The 22,027-nt window shown below is 65.9% G+C and overlaps 1 protein-coding gene across 2 annotated transcripts in view; it reads left to right on the top strand.

The window, feature by feature from the left end:
- HPSE2 (heparanase 2 (inactive)) overlaps positions 1–22,027 on the top strand; it is a 176,206-nt gene that overhangs the window by 96,407 nt on the left and 57,772 nt on the right. For both annotated transcript variants that reach the window (XR_012905505.2, XM_075934461.2), the window contains exons 4-5: positions 15,568–15,741; positions 17,214–17,385. Coding sequence is in view for 1 of the 2 variants with exons in the window: in XM_075934461.2 (XP_075790576.1) it covers positions 15,568–15,741; positions 17,214–17,385 (346 nt within the window). In the remaining variant the exon portion in view is untranslated. The remainder of the gene's footprint in view (positions 1–15,567; positions 15,742–17,213; positions 17,386–22,027) is intronic.

Below are 22,027 nucleotides of genomic sequence, written 5' to 3'. Positions count from 1 at the left end.
GTACGAAACACGTCCAGTACGCACGAGTCCTGCGCTGGTCCAGGGCCTGGAACCGGTAGCTCCCTCGTCGCACTGGCCCCTGCCAGTCTTGTGTTTCCCATCTGTTTCCTGAGTGGCACCTGGCTGGGAGACCCCTTCGTGCTCCAGGCTGCGGTTTGCAAGCGCCCAGACACTTAGCACGCCAACGGACCCAAAGAGCAAGCAGCATTGTGAGAGTCACTTGGAGATGCTCACGCTAGCACGGCCAAGACCAGAGCGACCTGACCCGACACGCAGGCGCTCAGAGGCCGGAGAAGGGAGAAAATGGCGCCTGTGGCTGCATGCAAGGCTCAGACAGGCCTGGCTGACGACAGCGCCGGGGGCAGAACCTCGCATTTGCAATGTAATGGGGCAGCAGAAAATGCCGGTGCACTTGTAGAGAGAAGAGGTGGGGAAGGGAGCGTCTTGGACTGGGCCAGCTTCTCTTGGGGAGAGCCTGTCCAGCTTGCACCGAGCTCCTCCCGCCCCCTCTCTCCCATCTCCCGGGAGCAACATGGCTGCAGAAACGTCGTCTGCTTTCCGCAGAGGGGTCCCGCCCGGAACCCGGGGCCTCCCTGTGCAGACAGCGCCCGCCAGACGCTGGCAAACAGGAAGGAGCTCAGAGACGAGAGGCCGCACGGCCTGGGCTGTGAGTGAGAGGGAGGGGCCGCAAATGGCAGCCACGGCTCTCGCACGGCAAGAGGCAGAATTTAGGTTAATTAGACGCTTGACTCCAGTGACTTTCCTTCCGGCTGGTTGGCGAAGCAGATTCCGAGGAGAGTCGCGGATCGTCCGGATGCAGGAAGAATTGTCTGAAACCCTTTAATACACGACTAGCGGTCTGGAGCGAGTTTAACAACACTCCACTCCATCCGCGGAAGTGGGTTTCCCCACCAGGGCCGATGGCCTTCAGGCGTCACAGGCTCCTCCTCGTTATGGCGGTGCCTGGGGGGGCCCGTGGCTGGGGCTGAACGAGCACCCCACAGAAAGATGGGCCCTCTCTCCAGTCGAGGCCTGAGACACGGCAGCAGGTGGCTGCAGCCAGCGAGGTGAAGAGCGCAAGGCTACCGGGGACAGCCCGGGCCAGTGGTCTCGGCTCGCCAATGGGCTCCTGTTCTCGAGGCTCTCGTAGGCCTCACCGCCCATGCGCCTTTCTGAGGGGGATTCGGCGGAGGCCTCTGCGTGTTCCCAGGGCGCTCCGCTGCGTGAGGGGCAGCCTGGACAAGCGCTGTGAAGCCATGGAGGCTGGCCCCGCTGGCGGAGCGGAGATGGGCGCGGAGCTCTGCAAAGCGGGAGATAGGCAGGCAGGGGGGACATGCTGAGCACTGGCCAAGGAGGAGCCGATGGAGCAATGCGGAGGGCTGGGCCACGACAGCAGCGCTCCGAACGGATGTGGCGCGCCTAGTCTGCCAGAGAAAGCTGCGAGACAGAGCCTGAGAGAGCCCCAGGCAGCAGGGACCAGCCAGCCTGCCTCCCTGCTCACACAAGCGAGAAGACGTCCATGAAATAATCCACAGCAGAGCTTTTATTCCACAAAAGCTGCCAGTGCCGGAGCATCCGCCGCCACGAGACAGCCTGCCCCCGCCCCTGCTCCCAGCTCCCCCGCCAGCCCCCGGCTCCCGTCCCTGCTCCCAGCTCCACCACCAGCCCCTGGCTCCCGCCCCTTCTCCCAGCTCCACCACCAGCCCCCGGCTCCCGTCCCTGCTCCCAGCTCCCCCGGCTCCCGCCCCTTCTCCCCCACCAGCCCCCGGCTCCCGCCCCTGCTTCCAGCTCCACCTCCAGTCCCCGGCTCCCGCCCCTGCTCCCAGCTCCCCCGCCAGCCCCCAGCTCCCACCCCTGCTCCCAGCTCCACCTCCAGTCCCCGGCTCCCGCCCCTGCTCCCAGCTCCACCTCCAGTCCCCGGCTCCCGCCCCTGCTCCCAGCTCCACCTCCAGTCCCCGGCTCCCGCCCCTGCTCCCAGCTCCCCCGCCAGCCCCCAGCTCCCACCCCTGCTCCCAGCTCCACCTCCAGTCCCCGGCTCCCGCCCCTGCTTCCAGCTCCCCCGCCAGCCCCCGGCTCCCGCCCCTGCTCCCAGCTCCCCCGCCAGCCCCCGGCTCCCACCCCTGCTCCCAGCTCCCCCGCCAGCCCCCGGCTCCCGCCCCTGCTCACAGCTCCGTGTCTGACCAGCAGGTGCCTCCCTCCTGGAGCCCACCCTGCAATGCTCCTTTGGCCCCCTACGTGAGAGCATGCTGGGAGGGGAGGCCTGGGGCCATCGCCCAGCCCGGCGCCTCCCTGCTCTGCTCGCTTGCCATGGGCGGGCGATTGAGAGGCTGCGCTGGCTTCCCCGGGAAACAGTCTCTCCTGCCCCGTGCCCTGACGGAGCCGCGGGGACCCGTCTGGGGAGACGGAGAGCAGCAAACGGCCCACTTAAGGCCGAGAGGAGGCGACTGGGCATGCGCACGGGAGGCTGGCGCTGTGGGAAGTGCTCCGTGTTTGTCTGCCAGTACCTGTTACTTGAAGGGCTCTGACATTTTCCAGACTTCCCTGCAGGAGAGCAGCACCTGATTCCACTTAAAGCTTGCTGAGTGTCTGCCCCGGCCCTCCCCTCGCCCTAGAATGCACCGAGTGTGGGGGGAAGGAGGATGCAATTAGCTGGGAAAAACCTCCCCGGACTTCCATCCAAGCCTGGGCCTGGGTCCAGAGCCCGCATGGACAGCAGGCAGGGGTGGACCGGTCCTCAGGTGCCCGTGGAGACACACCCACGTGTCCTCCGCCCGTGTGCGACGGGCCACGAAGGACGAGCTGTGACCAAGACCGGAGGGGGTGGCAAATTCACCCCAGGGACGCGAGGGAGCCGTGGGCTCCGTAGGATTCCCACCAAACCGGCTGCAGCCTGTGTCTGTCTGCCATCTGCTGACCTCCTCTCCCTGTGTGCTCCGGCTCCCCGCCCTCGCCCGGTGCTGGCTCGATGGGCAGCAGCAGGCCCTGCCTGCAGGATGCTTGCGAGGGCTCATATTGATGGCTGCCTGTGTTAGGCGCAGGACAGCGCAGCGAGCGGAGGCCTGTGCAAATGGTGAAGGAGGGGCCGCAGGGAGGTCTGTGGCAGAGGCAATCAGCCATCACTGAGACATGGTGTCACGTTACCAAATTTGAGTCTCCCCTCAAAATCCAGCAACGTGACACCCCCAATGCAAAATTGATGCAGGAAGTGATGCCAGTAACATCACTGAGGGCATCACAGGCCTCCCCATGCGTTGGCTCTGGGTCGTCACATGTTCTAACCCAATGTTAGAAACAACAGTACAGAGCTGGATCAGTGTATGAGAACCCAGCTTGACTAAAATAGGCCTCATTACTGCAAGGTCTGTTCTAGTGACAACCACGTCCTTGCATTGCCTTAGAACCCCAAGGCAAAACCTGGTAAAACCCAGAGCTACTTGGATCTGCCTTTGTGGCACGATCCCCATGTGTGTCAGGTGATTTTGCCCAGAGCTGAAGAAAGCAGTGAATTTATCCAGGCCAGCTCTGGCAACTCTCTGAACCACAATTAACCTTGTGTGAATGCAGGTATTCTCATCCCAAATAGTGTAGGCATTTTTTGCACTTATCCATGAAAACAAAATGGTGGTGTGCCTCAGTTTCCCTTATCATGCAGCACCGTCTGGCTGGAAACTTTTTTGTCCTGTAAGAAGTTCCAAGACCAGTTACAAGTGTTAACCATGAAATATCAACATTACTATGTCCTTTTACGTACAGTCTGTCACTGGGCACATTCCCTGACAAGTTACAAGGTGTTTCCATAAGATCATGCCCATTGTTTACCTTTACAATTCTCTGCAACAATAGTACATTGGGGTATGTCTACACTACCCCGCTAGTTCGAACTAGGAGGGTAATGTAGGCATACTGCACTTGCAAATGAAGCCCGGGATTTGAATTTCCCGGGCTTCATTTGCATAAGCGGGGAGCCGCCATTTTTAAAACCCCGCTGGTTCGAACCCCGTGCAGCGCGGCTACACGAGGCACGAACTAGGTAGTTCGAACTAGGAAGCCTAGTTCAAACCACCGTTACTCCTCGTGGAATGAGAACTAGGAGGGTAGTGTAGACATACCCTTGGTTACAAGAATTAACATCAGTAACAAGAACAATCCTATCTCAGGTGTATATTGACATTCTCCATCATGCCCCTCCTCTGGCCCCACACCATTGCAGTTTTGGCCCCTCAGGTTTAAACTGCAAATCTTCTTGACCAAAGCAAGTCCTGCCCCTCCCCCTTGTCCTCTGGGCTCCAGGCCTGAAACCTCTGGCCTGCCCAAGACAAAGGGCTGGCTGGGCGTGACTCCCTGGCTCACAATGGCCCTGGAATTCTCCCCCTTCCCCCACTCAGTGGGGTAACAGCAGTAAGCTGTAGACTCCCAAGTCTCTCCTCTGTCCCTCTCTAACCTCTGTTTCCACATGGAACCAGCTATCAACTTCCCTGATTGATTATGAGTGTCCACCGTGTCCAGAGATGGGAGCGTAACTGCCATCTCCTGCATCCTAGAGAGAGTGACCACACAGCTGTTCTGCTCTGCATACTTAGCTACCCAGCCCTTCTCCTGAATCTGAGACACTAACTTCCCACTCTCCTCACTCACCTGGGAATAATCCTGTCCCAAAGACACTGACTTCCCAGCAAGCTGGTCACACACAGTCACTGGGTTAGCAGCCTGCTCCAATTCTCTGGCTGTTCCTGCCTCCTCTGGAACAACCCTCAGTCCCTCTGAGACCTCTCCACCACCATCCACACTGGGTTTCCATAAACCCAAGTCAGTGGAGTCACTGTTAACAGACAAGTTCTGTCTGTCAGGCACTGCAGCAAGTGCCTCACACAAGAAGCTGCTGCCTTTTACAGGCAGAGCTTTCTCCTGAATGCCTCTCGTCACCTCTCCCTGTTACTGCAAACTGCTTGCTACAAGCACTGCCAGGACTCTCTTCCCTATGAGCTTCCTCAAGCAACAGTTCACTCTTCTCTGGCTCTGCAGCAGCATTGCCCTGCTGAGCCCCAACCAACTCCTCCTGCAATTCCCTCACTCCCTGAGTTATCTCCAGCCCCTCTGGTGGATTCACAGATAATCCCCTCTCAGGCACACAGACAGACTCACAAGAGACAGGGTCAGAGGCACCTTTTCTCCCTTTGCAGCTCTCTAGATGGCTGTAAACTTCCACGCCATCATTAGGCACCAGAGTTAACATGACCTCATTCTCCCCTTGCGCCCGTGCTAAGGGGTCACCCTGGTCCCACAGAGTCGCTCCCCCCTCTTCCAGCAACACAGCAGCATCAGGCACAACATCAGGGTCCCCACTGTCTGATCTCCGGGGTTCTAGCAAAACACTGACTGACTCTACCTGAGTCACCTCATCCTTCTCCCCAGCAGACACAAACTTAGAGCCACCTCCTTTCTGGGCCTTAGCCATATCCAGACCCAACTCTGGGACAACAACACTGCTCTCAGCCATCACAGGCTGTGGGGCACCTTCCTCAGACAAAGGAAGAAACTCTTCCCCACACACAGACAGGCAACCAGAGACAGCTTCTCCCTTGTCCCCACACCCCTGGCTAATTTCAGGCATACAGCTAGCCACTGGGACAGCTTCCTTCACTGCCCCACTGCTACTTCCACCACCCAAATCGCCAGCTTGCACACACTGTGCTTCTTCACACAACTCGCTTTCAACTTGTGCAGGTTCAATTCCACAAACCTCACCAGCCACCAACTCCTCAACTAAAACTTCACTCCGGCCAGCCACTCCAGGCTGCCTCAGAGAAACATTTCCCTGATTTCTGGGCTCTTCCTGCCCTGGTTCTGATTCCGGCCTCACCTCTGGGGCATCAGACGGGCCCTTACTCCCAGGCTCACTGCCCCCCTGCACAGACACCCAGCCATCTGCCACAGGCACACATGTAGAGACACTTTCCCCTTGGTTACAGGGAGACTGACCAGCCCCAGAAAACTTTCTCTGATTTCTGGGCTTTTTCCGCCCTGGTGTTGATTTCAGCCTCGCCTTTGAGGCACTAGACAGGCCCTTAGAAGCCTCACTCGCAGATTCACGGCTACCAGCCACAGGCAAACATCTAGAGACACTTTTCTTTTGGTTACAATAAGATTGACTAGCCCCAGAAAGCTTCCCAGAGTTACCTGTACCCCCCTCACAAACTCCACACATGCTTCAGGGCTGGGCTACAACATTACCCCACACGCCCACACGGTCATACACCGAACTTTCAGGAGGACACAGTTCCTTTTGTGCTTCAATTCTTTTGGGTTGCAGTTCAAATCTGGCAGCTTTTTCCCGGCCTTGATTGATGTGTCTGTCCCACTCTGCCATTCTCTCTGCATGTTCTCGGTCTCGCCTCTGTATTCTCTGTTGTGATAGCAGACGAGACTCCTCCACTTCTCGTTTACATCTAAGTTGCATTCTCCTCACTGGATCCTGCTCTCTTATTTCTTCTGCAGCATTTCTGACCATTAACAAAAATGCCAGCTCCGGATTAGAAACTTCCTCATTAAAGGCAATGCCTCCTTCCAAGCACAAGAGTTCCAGAGCCTCTCTGTCCAGACTTTCATACTGTAGCTCACTCATTGCAGCTGCTCTTTAACCAACCAAACTCTCAACACCAAAAATCAAATTTAGACAGCGTGGGGTCCTGATCCCAAAGCTCAGTTGCCCAAGATCTGTGGATCCTGCCGACTACGCCACTGTGACGGACCGGGCCGTGTCTGGGCACAGCTGAGGGCGTCCGCTCAGGGCGAATTGCTCAACTTCGGGGCTCCTTACAGCCCCCAGACTGGTGACATCTCCAAACAGGCCACACACCAGTCCCACAGAGCGCTTCAGCAGCCTGCCTGAAGCCTCACGAGCAAAACCCCTCCGACACCCCAGCAATATCTGTGCCCCAGATGGCCCCGGGCCTCATAAACAGGTGGGGGGTTCTAGCACCCAATCCCACCTACCCTGAACAAGTTCTGTCCGGTTCCAAGAAACCAGCCACAGATCCCTGGTCAATTTACCCTCTGGACCTTACCCACAAATCACGCTGGGCCAATCCTTTAGCATCTAACATCTAAAGATTTATTATTACAGGAAAGAAAAGCCTGAGAGTGAGGTTGTTAAAGGAATAATACATTACATGCACCGAATCTCCCAGTCCTCGATGCAGGCTCTAGCAGAGATGTTACAGATGCTGGTTTAAAAGTCCTTGTTGCACATCCTAGGATCAGGATGGGTCCACAGGTCTTCCGGGCTCTTCGATCCCTGCAGTGCTGCCTCTGGGATGAAGTGCTGAGCTGAGAACAAAATGGCATCGACCACATGGCCTCTTTATACCCCCTTCCTGGTCTCTTCTTGGCTATCGCAGGTCACCTGGTCCCCCTTATTCCTGTGTTGCCTGCTGGTAGCCCTTAGGTATGAGTCACCCTCATTCTTTAGGTGTGTCCTTGGCCCATCGAGTGCCATTGTCCCTAGGGCCTCTCTGATTAGCATGTCCATAGGCCGGGCTCTGCCCACTGCTCAACCACATGCAGAGAAATATTCAGTATCTACACAGATTCCAGATTCCTAACTACACACACAGACATCACACAAATAGCGTACACAGGATTAGCAGACAGTGAGCTTCTATTCAACACCCCACATGGCCCCTTTTATACCATTTCTGGGGCCAACACCCCCACCTGTGGGTGCAGCAGCGATCTGGCTGCTCCCCTCAAAATCCAGTAACGTGACAACAGGTAGTTCGAACTAGGGTTTTAATTCGAACTACCGGGTCCCTGCTGTGGCAGTTAGTCTGGACTTGTAAATTTCAAAAAATGGCGACCGGCTGGGAAGATGCAAATCAAGCGCAGGATATTTAAATCCCGGGCTTGATTTGCAACTTTGAATGCCACATTAGCCTCCCTAGTTCGAACTGGGGGCTAGTGTAGACAGACCCTCAGCCTCTCCTCCTAGGTCATGTGCTCCAGCCCCGTAAGCATTTTCCTTGCCCTTTGCTGGACCCTCTCCAGTGCGTCCACATCCTTTCTATAGTGAGGGGGCCCAGAACTGGACACAATACTCCAGATGTGGCCTCACCAGAGCTGAATAAAGGGGAATAATGACATCTCTGGATCTGCTGGCAATGCTCCTCCTAATGCACCCTAATATGCCATTAGCCTTCTTGGCCACAAGGGCCCCTGGTGACTCATCTCCAGCTTCTCATCCACTGTAGCCCCCAGGTCCTTTTCTGCAGAACTGCTACTTAGCCAGTCGGTCCCCAGCCTGTAACAATGCTTGGGATTCTTCCGTCCCACGGGCAGGACTCTGCACTTGTCCTTATTGAACCTCATCAGATTTCTGTTGGCCCAATCCTCTAATCTGTCCAGGTCACTCTGGACCCTATCCCTGCCCTCCAGTGTATCTAGCTCTCCCCCAGCTTAGTGTCATCCGCAAACTTGCTGAGGGTGCAATCCATCCCCTCGGCCAGGTCATTAATAAAGATGTTGAACAAAACCGGCCACTAGAAACCGATCCCTGGGGCACTCCACTAGAAACTGACCGCCAACCTGACATCGAGCCGTTGATCACCACCCGCTGGGCCCGGCCTTCTATCCAGCTTGCAGGCCATTCATCCAATCCATACTCCCTTAACTTGCTGGCAAGAATCTTGTGGGAGACGTATCAAAAGCCTTGCTAAAGTCAAGGTCTATCCCATCCACTGACTTTCCCACGTCCACAGAGCCAGTCACCTCATCATAGAAGCCCATCAGGTTGGTCAGGCAGGACTTGCTGCCCCATTCCCCTCCAAAGAGGGGGGCCCCAGAACAGGCACTTGCTGCTGACTCCCAAGGCGTCCACAGGTCCAGTCTTTCAATGGGCCCGTTTCCCAGGTCCCATTGTTCTTCTCATTGCTCTGGGATCTGGCTCCATCCCCTCTCCAGCCCAGAGGTGCTTGTCTTCCCCCCATCCATTCGCTCCCAGGGCGATCAGTTACACAAAGGGGGCCCAGAGTCTACAGGACACACAGTTTCCGTGTGAAAGGACTCGCTACACCGGTAAAACAGAAATGTCGGTGAGACACTGATCCCTACAGCGACCGTGCAGGGACTCGTGCGCCGTCCCCTTCTGCCCTCTGCCGAGCAACCCCCGAGGGGCAGCGCTAGGGAATGTGTCTGCTCAGCGCTGGGCGCGCCAATGCGAGTGGAAACGATCCCGGGCGGGACTCGGTGCAACAGGCCCCGGTGTAAAGGGTCTCGCGCTCGCCCGCCGTGGGGTCTGGGGGTTCCTGGCGGTTCCTGCTGCTTTGGCTCAGGGGGAGGCCACTCTGCCCCAGTCAGGAATTCGCAGGCAGGGCAGGGCATAGTCTGGGGGTCCGGCCCCTCGGGCGGGGCATAGTCCGGGGTCCAGACTCTCGGGCAGGGCATAGTCCGGGGTCCAGCCCCTCGGGCGGGGCATAGTCCGGGGTCCAGACTCTCGGGCGGGGCATAGTCCGGGGTCCAGCCCCTCGGGGGGGGCATAGTCCGGGGTCCAGCCCCTCGGGCGGGGCATAGTCCGGGGTCCAGACTCTCGGGCGGGGCATAGTCTGAGGTCCAGCTCCTCGGGCGGGGCATAGTCTGGGGTCCAGACTCTCGGGCGGGGCATAGTCTGGGGGTCCAGCCCCTCGGGCGGGGCATAGTCTGGGGTCCAGACTCTCGGGCGGGGCATAGTCTGGGGGTCCAGCCCCTCGGGCGGGGCATAGTCTGGGGGTCCGGCCCCTCGGGCGGGGCATAGTCTGGGGTCCAGGCTCTCGGGCGGGGCATAGTCCGGGGTCCAGCCCCTCGGGCGGGGCATAGTCTGGGGTCCAGCCCCTCGGGCGGGGCATAGTCCGGGGTCCAGCCCCTCGGGGGGGGCATAGTCCGGGGTCCAGACTCTCGGGCGGGGCATAGTCCGGGGTCCAGCCCCTCGGGCGGGGCATAGTCCGGGGTCCAGACTCTCGGGCGGGGCATAGTCTGGGGGTCCAGCCCCTCGGGCGGGGCATAGTCTGGGGGTCCGGCCCCTCGGGCGGGGCATAGTCTGGGGTCCAGGCTCTCGGGCGGGGCATAGTCCGGGGTCCAGCCCCTCGGGCGGGGCATAGTCCGGGGTCCAGACTCTCGGGCGGGGCATAGTCTGGGGTCCAGCCCCTCGGGCGGGGCATAGTCTGGGGTCCAGCCCCTCGGGCGGGGCATAGTCCGGGGTCCAGACTCTCGGGCGGGGCATAGTCTGGGGTCCAGCCCCTCGGGGGGGCATAGTCTGGGGTCCAGCCCCTTGGGCGGGGCATAGTCTGGGGTCCAGCCCCTTGGGCGGGGCATAGTCTGGGGTCCAGCCCCTCGGGCGGGGCATAGTCTGGGGTCCAGACTCTCGGGCGGGGCATAGTCCGGGGTCCAGCCCCTTGGGCGGGGCATAGTCTGGGGTCCAGCCCCTCGGGGGGGGCATAGTCTGGGGTCCAGCCCCTCGGGGGGGGCATAGTCCGGGGTCCAGCCCCTTGGGCGGGGCATAGTCTGGGGTCCAGCCCCTCGGGCGGGGCATAGTCCGGGGTCCAGCCCCTTGGGCGGGGCATAGTCTGGGGTCCAGCCCCTCGGGGGGGGCATAGTCTGGGGTCCAGCCCCTCGGGCGGGGCATAGTCTGGGGTCCAGACTCTCGGGCGGGGCATAGTCTGGGGTCTGGCCCCTCGGGCGGGGCATAGTCTGGGGTCCAGCCCCTCGGGCGGGGCATAGTCTGAGGTCCAGCCCCTCGGGCGGGGCATAGTCTGGGGTCCAGCCCCTCGGGCGGGGCATAGTCTGAGGTCCAGCCCCTCGGGCGGGGCATAGTCTGGGGTCTGGCCCCTCGGGCGGGGCATAGTCTGAGGTCCAGACTCTCGGGCGGGGCATAGTCTGGGGTCCAGCCCCTCGGGCGGGGCATAGTCTGGGGTCTGGCCCCTCGGGCGGGGCATAGTCCGGGGTCCAGCCCCTCGGGGGGGGCATAGTCTGGGGTCCAGCCCCTCGGGCGGGGCATAGTCTGGGGTCCAGACTCTCGGGCGGGGCATAGTCCGGGGTCCAGCCCCTCGGGCGGGGCATAGTCCGGGGTCCAGACTCTCGGGCGGGGCATAGTCTGGGGTCCAGGCCCTCGGGCGGGGCATAGTCTGGGGTCCAGCCCCTCGGGCGGGGCATAGTCTGGGGTCCAGACTCTCGGGCGGGGCATAGTCTGGGGTCCAGCCCCTCGGGCGGGGCATAGTCTGGGGTCCGGCCCCTTGGGCGGGGCATAGTCTGGGGTCCAGCCCCTCGGGCGGGGCATAGTCTGGGGTCCAGACTCTCGGGCGGGGCATAGTCTGGGGGTCCAGCCCCTCGGGCGGGGCATAGTCTGGGGGTCCAGCCCCTCGGGCGGGGCATAGTCTGGGGGTCCAGGCCCTCGGGCGGGGCATAGTCTGGGGGTCCAGCCCCTCGGGCGGGGCATAGTCTGGGGGTCCAGCCCCTCGGGTGGGGCATAGTCCGGGGTCCAGCCCCTCGGGCGGGGCATAGTCTGGGGTCCAGCCCCTCGGGGGGGGCATAGTCTGGGGTCCAGCCCCTCGGGGGGGGCATAGTCCGGGGTCCAGCCCCTCGGGCGGGGCATAGTCTGGGGTCCAGACTCTCGGGCGGGGCATAGTCTGGGGGTCCAGCCCCTCGGGCGGGGCATAGTCTGGGGGTCCAGCCCCTCGGGCGGGGCATAGTCTGGGGGTCCAGCCCCTCGGGCGGGGCATAGTCTGGGGGTCCAGCCCCTCGGGTGGGGCATAGTCCGGGGTCCAGCCCCTCGGGCGGGGCATAGTCTGGGGTCCAGCCCCTCGGGGGGGGCATAGTCTGGGGTCCAGCCCCTTGGGCGGGGCATAGTCCGGGGTCCAGCCCCTCGGGCGGGGCATAGTCTGGGGTCCAGACTCTCGGGCGGGGCATAGTCTGGGGTCCGGCCCCTCGGGCGGGGCATAGTCCGGGGTCTGGCCCCTCGGGCGGGGCATAGTCTGGGGTCCAGCCCCTCGGGCGGGGCATAGTCTGGGGGTCCAGCCCCTCGGGCGGGGCATAGTCTGGGGGTCCAGCCCCTCGGGTGGGGCATAGTCCGGGGTCCAGCCCCTCGGGCGGGGCATAGTCTGGGGTCCAGCCCCTCGGGGGGGCATAGTCTGGGGTCCAGCCCCTCGGGGGGGGCATAGTCCGGGGTCCAGCCCCTCGGGCGGGGCATAGTCTGGGGTCCAGCCCCTCGGGCGGGGCATAGTCTGGGGTCCAGCCCCTCGGGCGGGGCATAGTCCGGGGTCCAGCCCCTCGGGCGGGGCATAGTCTGGGGTCCAGGCTCTCGGGCGGGGCATAGTCTGGGGTCCAGCCCCTCGGGGGGGGCATAGTCTGGGGTCCAGCCCCTCGGGGGGGGCATAGTCCGGGGTCCAGCCCCTCGGGCGGGGCATAGTCTGGGGTCCGGGCTCTCGGGCGGGGCATAGTCTGGGGTCCAGCCCCTCGGGGGGGCATAGTCTGGGGTCCAGCCCCTCGGGGGGGGCATAGTCTGGGGTCCAGCCCCTCGGGGGGGGCATAGTCCGGGGTCCAGACTCTCGGGCGGGGCATAGTCTGGGGTCCAGCCCCTCGGGGGGGGCATAGTCCGGGGTCCAGCCCCTCGGGGGGGGCATAGTCTGGGGTCCGGCCCCTCGGGGGGGGCATAGTCCGGGGTCCGGCCCCTCGGGGGGGGCATAGTCCGGGGTCCGGCCCCTCGGGGGGGGCATAGTCTGGGGTCCGGCCCCTCGGGGGGGGCATAGTCCGGGGTCCGGCCCCTCGGGCGGGGCATAGTCTGGGGTCCGGCCCCTCGGGGGGGGCATAGTCCGGGGTCCGGCCCCTCGGGCGGGGCATAGTCTGGGGTCCAGACTCTCGGGCGGGGCATAGTCCGGGGTCCAGACTCTCGGGCGGGGCATAGTCTGGGGTCCAGCCCCTCGGGCGGGGCATAGTCTGGGGTCCAGCCCCTCGGGCGGGGCATAGTCCGGGGTCCAGCCCCTCGGGTGGGGCATAGTCTGGGGTCCAGCCCCTTGGGCGGGGCATAGTCTGGGGTCCAGCCCCTTGGGCGGGGCATAGTCTGGGGTCCAGCCCCTCGGGCGGGGCATAGTCCGGGGTCCAGCCCCTCGGGCGGGGCATAGTCTGGGGTCCAGCCCCTCGGGGGGGCATAGTCTGGGGTCCAGCCCCTCGGGCGGGGCATAGTCTGGGGTCCAGGCCCTCGGGCGGGGCATAGTCTGGGGTCCAGCCCCTCGGGCGGGGCATAGTCTGGGGTCCAGGCCCTCGGGCGGGGCATAGTCTGAGGTCCAGCCCCTCGGGGGGGGCATAGTCTGGGGTCCAGCCCCTCGGGGGGGCATAGTCTGGGGTCCAGCCCCTCGGGCGGGGCATAGTCTGAGGTCCAGCCCCTCGGGGGGGCATAGTCTGGGGTCCAGCCCCTCGGGCGGGGCATAGTCTGGGGTCCAGCCCCTCGGGCGGGGCATAGTCTGGGGTCCAGACTCTCGGGCGGGGCATAGTCTGAGGTCCAGCCCCTCGGGCGGGGCATAGTCTGGGGTCCAGCCCCTCGGGCGGGGCATAGTCTGAGGTCCAGCCCCTCGGGCGGGGCATAGTCTGGGGTCCAGCCCCTCGGGCGGGGCATAGTCTGGGGTCCAGACTCTCGGGCGGGGCATAGTCTGGGGTCCAGCCCCTCGGGCGGGGCATAGTCCGGGGTCCAGCCCCTCGGGCGGGGCATAGTCTGGGGTCCAGCCCCTCGGGCGGGGCATAGTCTGGGGTCCAGCCCCTCGGGCGGGGCATAGTCTGGGGTCCAGCCCCTCGGGCGGGGCATAGTCTGGGGTCCAGCCCCTCGGGCGGGGCATAGTCTGGGGTCCAGACTCTCGGGCGGGGCATAGTCTGGGGTCCAGCCCCTCGGGCGGGGCATAGTCTGGGGTCCAGCCCCTCGGGCGGGGCATAGTCTGGGGTCCAGACTCTCGGGCGGGGCATAGTCTGGGGGTCCAGCCCCTCGGGCGGGGCATAGTCTGGGGTCCAGCCCCTCGGGCGGGGCATAGTCTGGGGGTCCAGCCCCTCGGGCGGGGCATAGTCTGGGGGTCCAGCCCCTCGGGTGGGGCATAGTCCGGGGTCCAGCCCCTTGGGCGGGGCATAGTCTGGGGTCCAGCCCCTCGGGGGGGGGCATAGTCTGGGGTCCAGCCCCTCGGGGGGGGCATAGTCCGGGGTCCAGCCCCTCGGGCGGGGCATAGTCTGGGGTCCAGCCCCTCGGGCGGGGCATAGTCTGGGGTCCAGCCCCTCGGGCGGGGCATAGTCTGGGGTCCAGCCCCTCGGGCGGGGCATAGTCCGGGGTCCAGCCCCTCGGGCGGGGCATAGTCTGGGGTCCAGGCTCTCGGGCGGGGCATAGTCTGGGGTCCAGCCCCTCGGGGGGGGCATAGTCTGGGGTCCAGCCCCTCGGGGGGGGCATAGTCCGGGGTCCGGCCCCTCGGGCGGGGCATAGTCCGGGGTCCAGACTCTCGGGCGGGGCATAGTCTGGGGTCCAGCCCCTCGGGGGGGGCATAGTCTGGGGTCCGGCCCCTCGGGGGGGGCATAGTCCGGGGTCCGGCCCCTCGGGCGGGGCATAGTCCGGGGTCCAGACTCTCGGGCGGGGCATAGTCCGGGGTCCAGACTCTCGGGCGGGGCATAGTCCGGGGTCCAGCCCCTCGGGCGGGGCATAGTCTGGGGTCCAGCCCCTCGGGCGGGGCATAGTCCGGGGTCCAGACTCTCGGGTGGGGCATAGTCTGGGGTCCAGGCCCTCGGGGGGGCATAGTCCGGGGTCCAGACTCTCGGGCGGGGCATAGTCCGGGGTCCAGACTCTCGGGCGGGGCATAGTCCGGGGTCCAGGCCCTCGGGCGGGGCATAGTCTGGGGTCCAGCCCCTTGGGCGGGGCATAGTCCGGGGTCCAGACTCTCGGGCGGGGCATAGTCTGGGGTCCAGCCCCTCGGGCGGGGCATAGTCTGGGGTCCGGCCCCTTGGGCGGGGCATAGTCCGGGGTCCGGCCCCTTGGGCGGGGCATAGTCCGGGGTCCAGCCCCTTGGGCGGGGCATAGTCCGGGGTCCAGCCCCTCAGGCGGGGCAGCGCCAACAGCAGAAGGCCTCAGCCCCAGGCAGCAGTACAGGGCAGTAGGGGTGGCCGGGTGCAATGACAGGCGTCCCCTGGACCCAGCCTCCTCCCTGCCCTCTCGGGGAGGTGAGTTCTGTCCTGGGACCCAGCTGGGAGTCGCTGTCCTCGGGCCACGTTGTGCCCGTCTCGGGGCGCCTCTGTCCCCAGCCACCCGGGGGAGAGCCAGCCTGGCCGCCCCTCGGCTCTGCAGGGCTCCTCTTCGGGCTCCAGCCCTGGCAGCTGTCTCCTCCAGCAGCTTTATACTTCCTCTCCTGCCTCTTCACTTCCTGTGGGGCGGGCACAGCCTGGCTCCGCCCCCCTGGGATCCGAGACAGGCTCCGCCCCCCTGATGCAGCGGGAGGCGACGGGGCGGAGGGTCCGTCCGAGGCTCCGGGATGCCCGGTACTGGCCTTTGCTCTGAGTTACAAGCCGGTTTTCGTTTGCTCCCAGCCAGGTCTCTAGACAAACTCTACAACTTCGCCGACTGCTCCGGCCTCCACCTGGTCTTTGCGCTGAACGCCCTGTGCCGGAACCCCAACAACTCCTGGAACAGCTCCAACGCCCTCAGCCTGCTGAAGTACAGCGCCAGCAAGAAATACAACATCTCCTGGGAGCTGGGCAACGGTGGGTTGCCGTGCGGCCGGGCCGTGCCGGAGTCCCAGCTCCCGGCTGCCCGTCCCCGCGGGCTGGGCAGGGCGGACAGGTGCAGGACCCGGCTCCCGGAGGCACAGCGAGAAGGGGCCTGGCGGCGGGGAGGGGCTCTGCCGTCAGGGGCGCGCTCTGCCTCGCGGGCTCGGGGGAGCCGGTTTGTCTCGCACGCCCAGACGTGAGACACAGGCGTGCCACGCCGCGGCCCTGCTCCCGTTGCCAGGCGCCGAGCGGCCAGACTGCTCTCACCCGCGCAGGGCGGCTGGCCTGTGCCGGGCCCTGGCCACAGCTCATCTCCGCCAGCCCGCGTAGGCTGTGGGCGGGTCCGCGCTGCAACGTGCCGGCTTCGCGCCCCTCGGGGTGCGCCCCGCCGAGACGCCGCCGGGCCAAGCCAAGGCACGGCATAGGCAGCGCGAGGCCGCCAGCGTCTGCCCTCAGGGAGGTGGGGGAGACCCTGCCGCGGAGACCCGTGTCTGCACTGAGACCTGCGGAGCTGAGGCTCTTTGGGGGGGCCCTGCGGAGCTGAGGCTTTTTGGGGGGGGCCTGCGGAGCTGAGGCTCTTTGGGGGGCCCTGCGGAGCTGAGGCTCTTTGGGGGGCCCTGCGGAGCTGAGGCTTTTGGGGGGGCCCTGCGGAGCTGAGGCTCTTTGGGGGGGCCCTGCGGAGCTGAGGCTCTTTGGGGGTCCTGCAGAGCTGAGGCTCTTTGGGGGGCCCTGCAGAGCTGAGGCTCTTTGGGGGGGCCTGTGGAGCTGTGGCTTTTTGGGGGCCCTGCAGAGCTGTGGCTTTTGGGGGGCCCTGTGGAGCTGAGGCTCTTTGGGGGGGGGCCTGCAGAGCTGAGGCTCTTTGGGGGGCCCTGCGGAGCTGAGGCTCTTTGGGGGGGGGCCTGCAGAGCTGAGGCTCTTTGGGGGGCCCTGCGGAGCTGAGGCTTTTTGGGGGGGGCCTGCGGAGCTGAGGCTCTTTGGGGGGCCCTGCGGAGCTGAGGCTCTTTGGGGGAGCCTGCAGAGCTGAGGCTCTTTGGGGGGGGGCCTGCAGAGCTGAGGCTTTTTGGGGGGCCCTGCGGAGCTGAGGCTCTTTGGGGGGGCCTGCGGAGCTGAGGCTTTTTGGGGGTCCTGCAGAGCTGAGGCTCTTTGGGGGGGGGCCTGCGGAGCTGAGGCTTTTTGGGGGGCCCTGCGGAGCTGAGGCTCTTTGGGGGGGCCTGCGGAGCTGAGGCTTTTTGGGGGGCCCTGCGGAGCTGAGGCTCTTTGGGGGGGCTGCGGAGCTGAGGCTTTTTGGGGGGCCCTGCGGAGCTGTGGCTTTTTGGGGGTCCTGCGGAGCTAAGGCTCTTTGGGGGGGGCCCTGCGGAGCTGAGGCTTTTTGGGGGGCCCTGCGGAGCTGAGGCTCTTTGGGGGTCCATGCATGGGGAGCCCCTCTGCCGCTGGGCTGAGTTGCTTTCCCGTGTTTCTTTTGGCAGAGCCCAACAACTACCGGGCACTGACCGGCCGGGCGGTGAACGGCAGCCAGCTGGGGAGGGACTACATCCAGCTGAAAGGGCTGCTGCAGCTTATCCGCACCTACACCCGCGCCAGCCTCTACGGGCCCAACGTGGGGCGGCCCAGGAAGAACGTCATCGCTCTCCTGGAGGGGTAAGCGAGCGGGCGAGGGCCGGGCTCCCCCTTCCCTCCTCCCCAGGGCGGGGAGAGCTCGGTCAAGGGGGCCAGGGCCCAGGGGTGCTCGGAGCGTCCCGGGTGGGGCCAGCTCACCTCTGGGCGCTTTGCGGCCGGGCTCTGACGCTGTCCTCCAGCCCCTCTCCAGGGGTCTGTCTACACTACCCCGCTAGGTCGAACTAGGGGGGTAATGTAGTCATACGGAGTTGCAAATGAAGCCAGGGGTTTGAATTTCCCGGGCTTCATTTGCATAAAGCCGGCCGGCGCCATTTTTAAATGCCGGCTAGTTCGGACCCTGTGCCTGTGGCTACACGCGGCACGGACTAGCTAGTTCGGACTAGGCGTCCTATCCAAACTAGCTGTACTCCACGTTCCACGTTCCACGAGGCGTACAGCTAGTTTGGATAGGAAGCCTAGTCCGAACTAGCTAGTCCGTGCCGCGTGTAGCCGCGTGTAGCCGCGTGTAGCCGCGTGGTCTGAACTAGCCGGCATTTAAAAATGGCGCCGGCCGGCTTTATGCAAATGAAGCCCGGGAAATTCAAATCCCTGGCTTCATTTGCAACTCCGTATGACTACATTACCCCCCTAGTTCGACCTAGCGGGGTAGTGTAGACAGACCCCAGGGGCAGAGCGCCTCCCTCTGACGTGCCCGAGCCCCGGGGCCGGATCCCGACGGCCCAGCCAGCCGATCGCAGCAGCGCCAGGAGGCCTCGCCGGGGTCTCTCCGCGGCACAGAAGCTACTCGCCTGCTCTGGTTGCTGTGTCCTGCCCCTGCCCTCCGGACCAGCACAGGGGGCTGCCCGAGGCGCTGCCTGTGCCGCCAGAGCACAGGGCAGTGGCAGGAGCTGGGCTCCCAGGCCTCAGCGCCGTGCTCAGAGCCGCTTGGCTTGACTGGCCTGGACACTCCACGATCCCCGGAAGGGCCAGATTCCTGCTGTGCACTGGAGCAGGGGCCGGGCAGGGGAGGTCCCTCCCCACAGTCGGGAAGCAGCTGCCCCGGCAGACTGGCCACGTCCTGCCCATGCCGCTCAGCCCCAGAGAAGGGGGCTGCCCGACGGCTCTCGCCACCCCTTGCGCTTCAGCTTTCGACTCTGGGAGCAGCCGGAGGGTGAGCGGGCGCCGGGGAGGTACCGGACGGGCGCTGGGGTCTCACGCCTGCGGGCAGGAGGCAGGGGAGAGGGGGGAGCAGCCGGAGGGTGTGCGAGCACCGGGGAGGTACCGGACGGGCGCTGGGGTCTCACGCCTGCGGGCAGGAGGCAGGGGGCAGCGAGGGGAGAGGGGGGAGCAGCCGGAGGGTGTGCGAGCACCGGGGAGGTACCGGACGGGCGCTGGGGTCTCACGCCTGCGGGCAGGAGGCAGGGGAGGGAAGAGAGCAGACGGAGGGTGTGCGGGCGCCGGGGAGGTACCGGACGGGCGCTGGGGTCTCACGCCTGCGGGCAGGAGGCAGGGGAGAGGGGGGAGCAGACGGAGGGTGAGCGGGCGCCGGGGAGGTACCGGACGGGCGCTGGGGTCTCACGCCTGCGGGCAGGAGGCAGGGGAGGGAAGGGAGCAGACGGAGGGTGTGCGGGCGCCGGGGAGGTACCGGACGGGCGCTGGGGTCTCACGCCTGCGGGCAGGAGGCAGGGGGCAGCGAGGGGAGAGGGGGGAGCAGCCGGAGGGTGAGCGGGCGCCGGGGAGGTACCGGACGGGCGCTGGGGTCTCACGCCTGCGGGCAGGAGGCAGGGGAGGGAAGAGAGCAGACGGAGGGTGTGCGGGCGCCGGGGAGGTACCGGACGGGCGCTGGGGTCTCACGCCTCCGGGCAGGAGGCAGGGGAGAGAGGGGAGCAGCCGGAGGATGAGCGGGCGCCGGGGAGGTACCGGACGGGCGCTGGGGTCTCACGCCTGCGGGCAGGAGGCAGGGGGCAGCGAGGGGAGAGGGGGGAGCAGCCAGAGGGTGTGCGGGCGCCGGGGAGGTACCGGACGGGCACTGCGGTCTCAGGCCTGCGGGCAGGAGGCAGGGGGCAGCGAGGGGAGGGAGGGGAGCAGCCGGAGGGTGTGCGGGCGCCGGGGAGGTACCGGACGGGCGCTGGGGTCTCACGCCTGCGGGCAGGAGGCAGGGGAGGGAAGGGAGCAGACGGAGGGTGTGCGGGCGCCGGGGAGGTACCGGACGGGCGCTGGGGTCTCACGCCTGCGGGCAGGAGGCAGGGGAGGGAAGGGAGCAGACGGAGGGTGCGCGAGCACCGGGGAGGTACCGGACGGGCGCTGGGGTCTCAGGCCTGCGGGCAGGAGGCAGGGGGCAGCGAGGGGAGGGAGGGGAGCAGCCGGAGGGTGTGCGGGCGCCGGGGAGGTACCGGACGGGCGCTGGGGTCTCACGCCTGCGGGCAGGAGGCAGGGGAGAGGGGGGAGCAGCCGGAGGGTGAGCGGGCGCCGGGGAGGTACCGGACGGGCACTGCGGTCTCACGCCTCCGGGCAGGAGGCAGGGGAGAGGGGGGAGCAGCCGGAGGATGAGCGGGCGCCGGGGAGGTACCGGACGGGCGCTGGGGTCTCACGCCTGTGGGCAGGAGGCAGGGGAGAGGGGGGAGCAGCCGGAGGGTGAGCGGGCGCCGGGGAGGTACCGGACGGGCGCTGGGGTCTCACGCCTGCGGGCAGGAGGCAGGGGGCAGCGAGGGGAGAGGGGGGAGCAGCCAGAGGGTGTGCGAGCACCAGGGAGGTACCGGACGGGCGCTGGGGTCTCACGCCTGCGGGCAGGAGGCAGGGGGCAGCGAGGGAGGCTGGAGATGGGAGCAGCCGTAGTGCCAGGGGAAGGAGAAGAGGCGTTGACGCGCACGGCCACAGACACATGGGAGAGCCGGAGCCTGTGGGCAAAGGACCGTGCGGGACCCTGGGGACAAGCGGCAGTGGGGCTGGCGGTGGGGCTGGCCAGGGGATTCTGCTGGCAGCGGGTTACGTCCAGGCTTCGCTAGCAGCTGACGACCAGCCTGGCACAGGCACAGAGCAGCCGTAATGCCTGGGCTGCTCTGGGGGCCCAGTGAAGGGCTGTTTGCCTCTGTCCCTGGATTCATCTTGGGGTTCAAGAGTGCGCCGGCGCCGGGCGGACGCCGTGCCAAAGGCGCTCCAGCAAAGCGCCGGTGTGCGAACAGGCCCAGGCCGGTGGCAGGACCGGTGCCCTTGCAGGGGGAGGGCGAGATGCCTGCCAAGGCCACGGGCCGGGCGTTACATGCCAGGCAAGAGCTGACCCTGGGGCTGGAAAGCCAGCAGCGGCCCTGCGGCTCCGGGGAGCCTCGCCCAGACCAAGCAGCCGGGCGCAGTGCCGGGCGCGGTTCCTCGGGCTGCGCCAGTCGCCGCCGGCTCCTACGGTCGGGACTGAGACTCGCGGGGCCTTTGCCTGGAGGTGGCCAGGCCCCGCTGCGGGGAGAGGGGGCGTTGCCTGCTGGGCCGGGGCGGGCCGGAGCCTGCGAGCGCACAGGAGAGGGGGAGGGGGTTCTCCAGGCACCGCAGCCGGCCCGCTTGGATGAGGTGTTAATTAGCCCGTTCATGGAGCCGGAGCTGTCGGAGAGCACGTGGCTGAGCTGCCGCCTGCGCCGCGCCAGGGATCCCAGGGCAGCCGGGCGCCGGGCGTGGAGGAAGTCGGGGGACTGTGAGCAGTGAGGGCCGACTGCAATAGCCGCTCAGGAATCGGCACCCGGGCCGGTGCACGTGCTGGAGCCCAGGCCACATGGTCAGCGCTTTTCAAACACAGCCGGGTGCCCCCCAAGAGCCCGGGCCCTGGGCCTCGCTGCGCTGGCAGCACCGCTCCCTCGTCCGCCTGCCGCTGGGCACGAGCCCCCCCTGCACAGACGCCTTTCTGGCTCCTGCTGCCGCCGCCACGGGATGCCACGTGGGCCTGCGAGCCCGTCGCTCCGCACAGCACCCAGGGCAAAGCAGGCCGTGCGCGCCAGGGCCAGGGTGGGACGTCGCCACCCTTCCCGCATGTCGCAGCCAGCCCATGAGGGCCCACCCAGCTGCCCTGGTCGCCGGGGGCCTCAGGCCTCGGGAGCGTGCGGAGCGGCGGCGAGCGCTGGCTGGAGCGTGGTGCACCGGGGGCTGAGTTGGAGCGTCGGAGAAGCCCGGCTGGAGCCGCACCACAGCGGAGTGCTCACAGTGCACGGCCGTGGGGTAGGCAGGTAAAAGGGAGAGGCAAGTCCCCTGGGGTCTCTCCCTCTGTGCACTGCTGCCGGGGGGATGCGTCTCTTCACGGGCGGGGTTCTGAATTGGGCCAGCCAGTCTCAGCCATGTGCCCCCAGGGCTTCCATCCCAACCGAACACTCGTGCTGGCATCCTGAAGGAGCGCTCCGGGCCTGCTCCGGCGCTCCGGGCCTGCTCCATGCCTGCTCCTGTGCTCCGGTCCTGCTCCGGCGCTCCGGGCCTGCTCCACGCCTGCTCCTGTGCTCCGGTCCTGCTCCGGCGCTCCGGGCCTGCTGCACGCCTGCTCCTGTGCTCCGGTCCTGCTCCGGCGCTCCGGGCCTGCTCCACGCCTGCTCCTGTGCTCCGGTCCTGCTCCGGCGCTCCGGGCCTGCTCCACGCCTGCTCCTGTGCTCCGGTCCTGCTCCGGCGCTCCGGGCCTGCTGCACGCCTGCTCCTGTGCTCCGGTCCTGCTCCGGCG

The sequence above is a fragment of the Pelodiscus sinensis genome, chromosome 8 (assembly GCF_052426305.1).
Source record: "Pelodiscus sinensis isolate ZL-2025 chromosome 8, ASM5242630v1, whole genome shotgun sequence".
Classification (NCBI taxonomy): Eukaryota; Metazoa; Chordata; order Testudines; family Trionychidae; genus Pelodiscus; species Pelodiscus sinensis.
The sequence above is the reverse complement of the archived record's forward strand: the minus strand, read 5'-3'. Positions and strand labels throughout refer to the sequence as shown.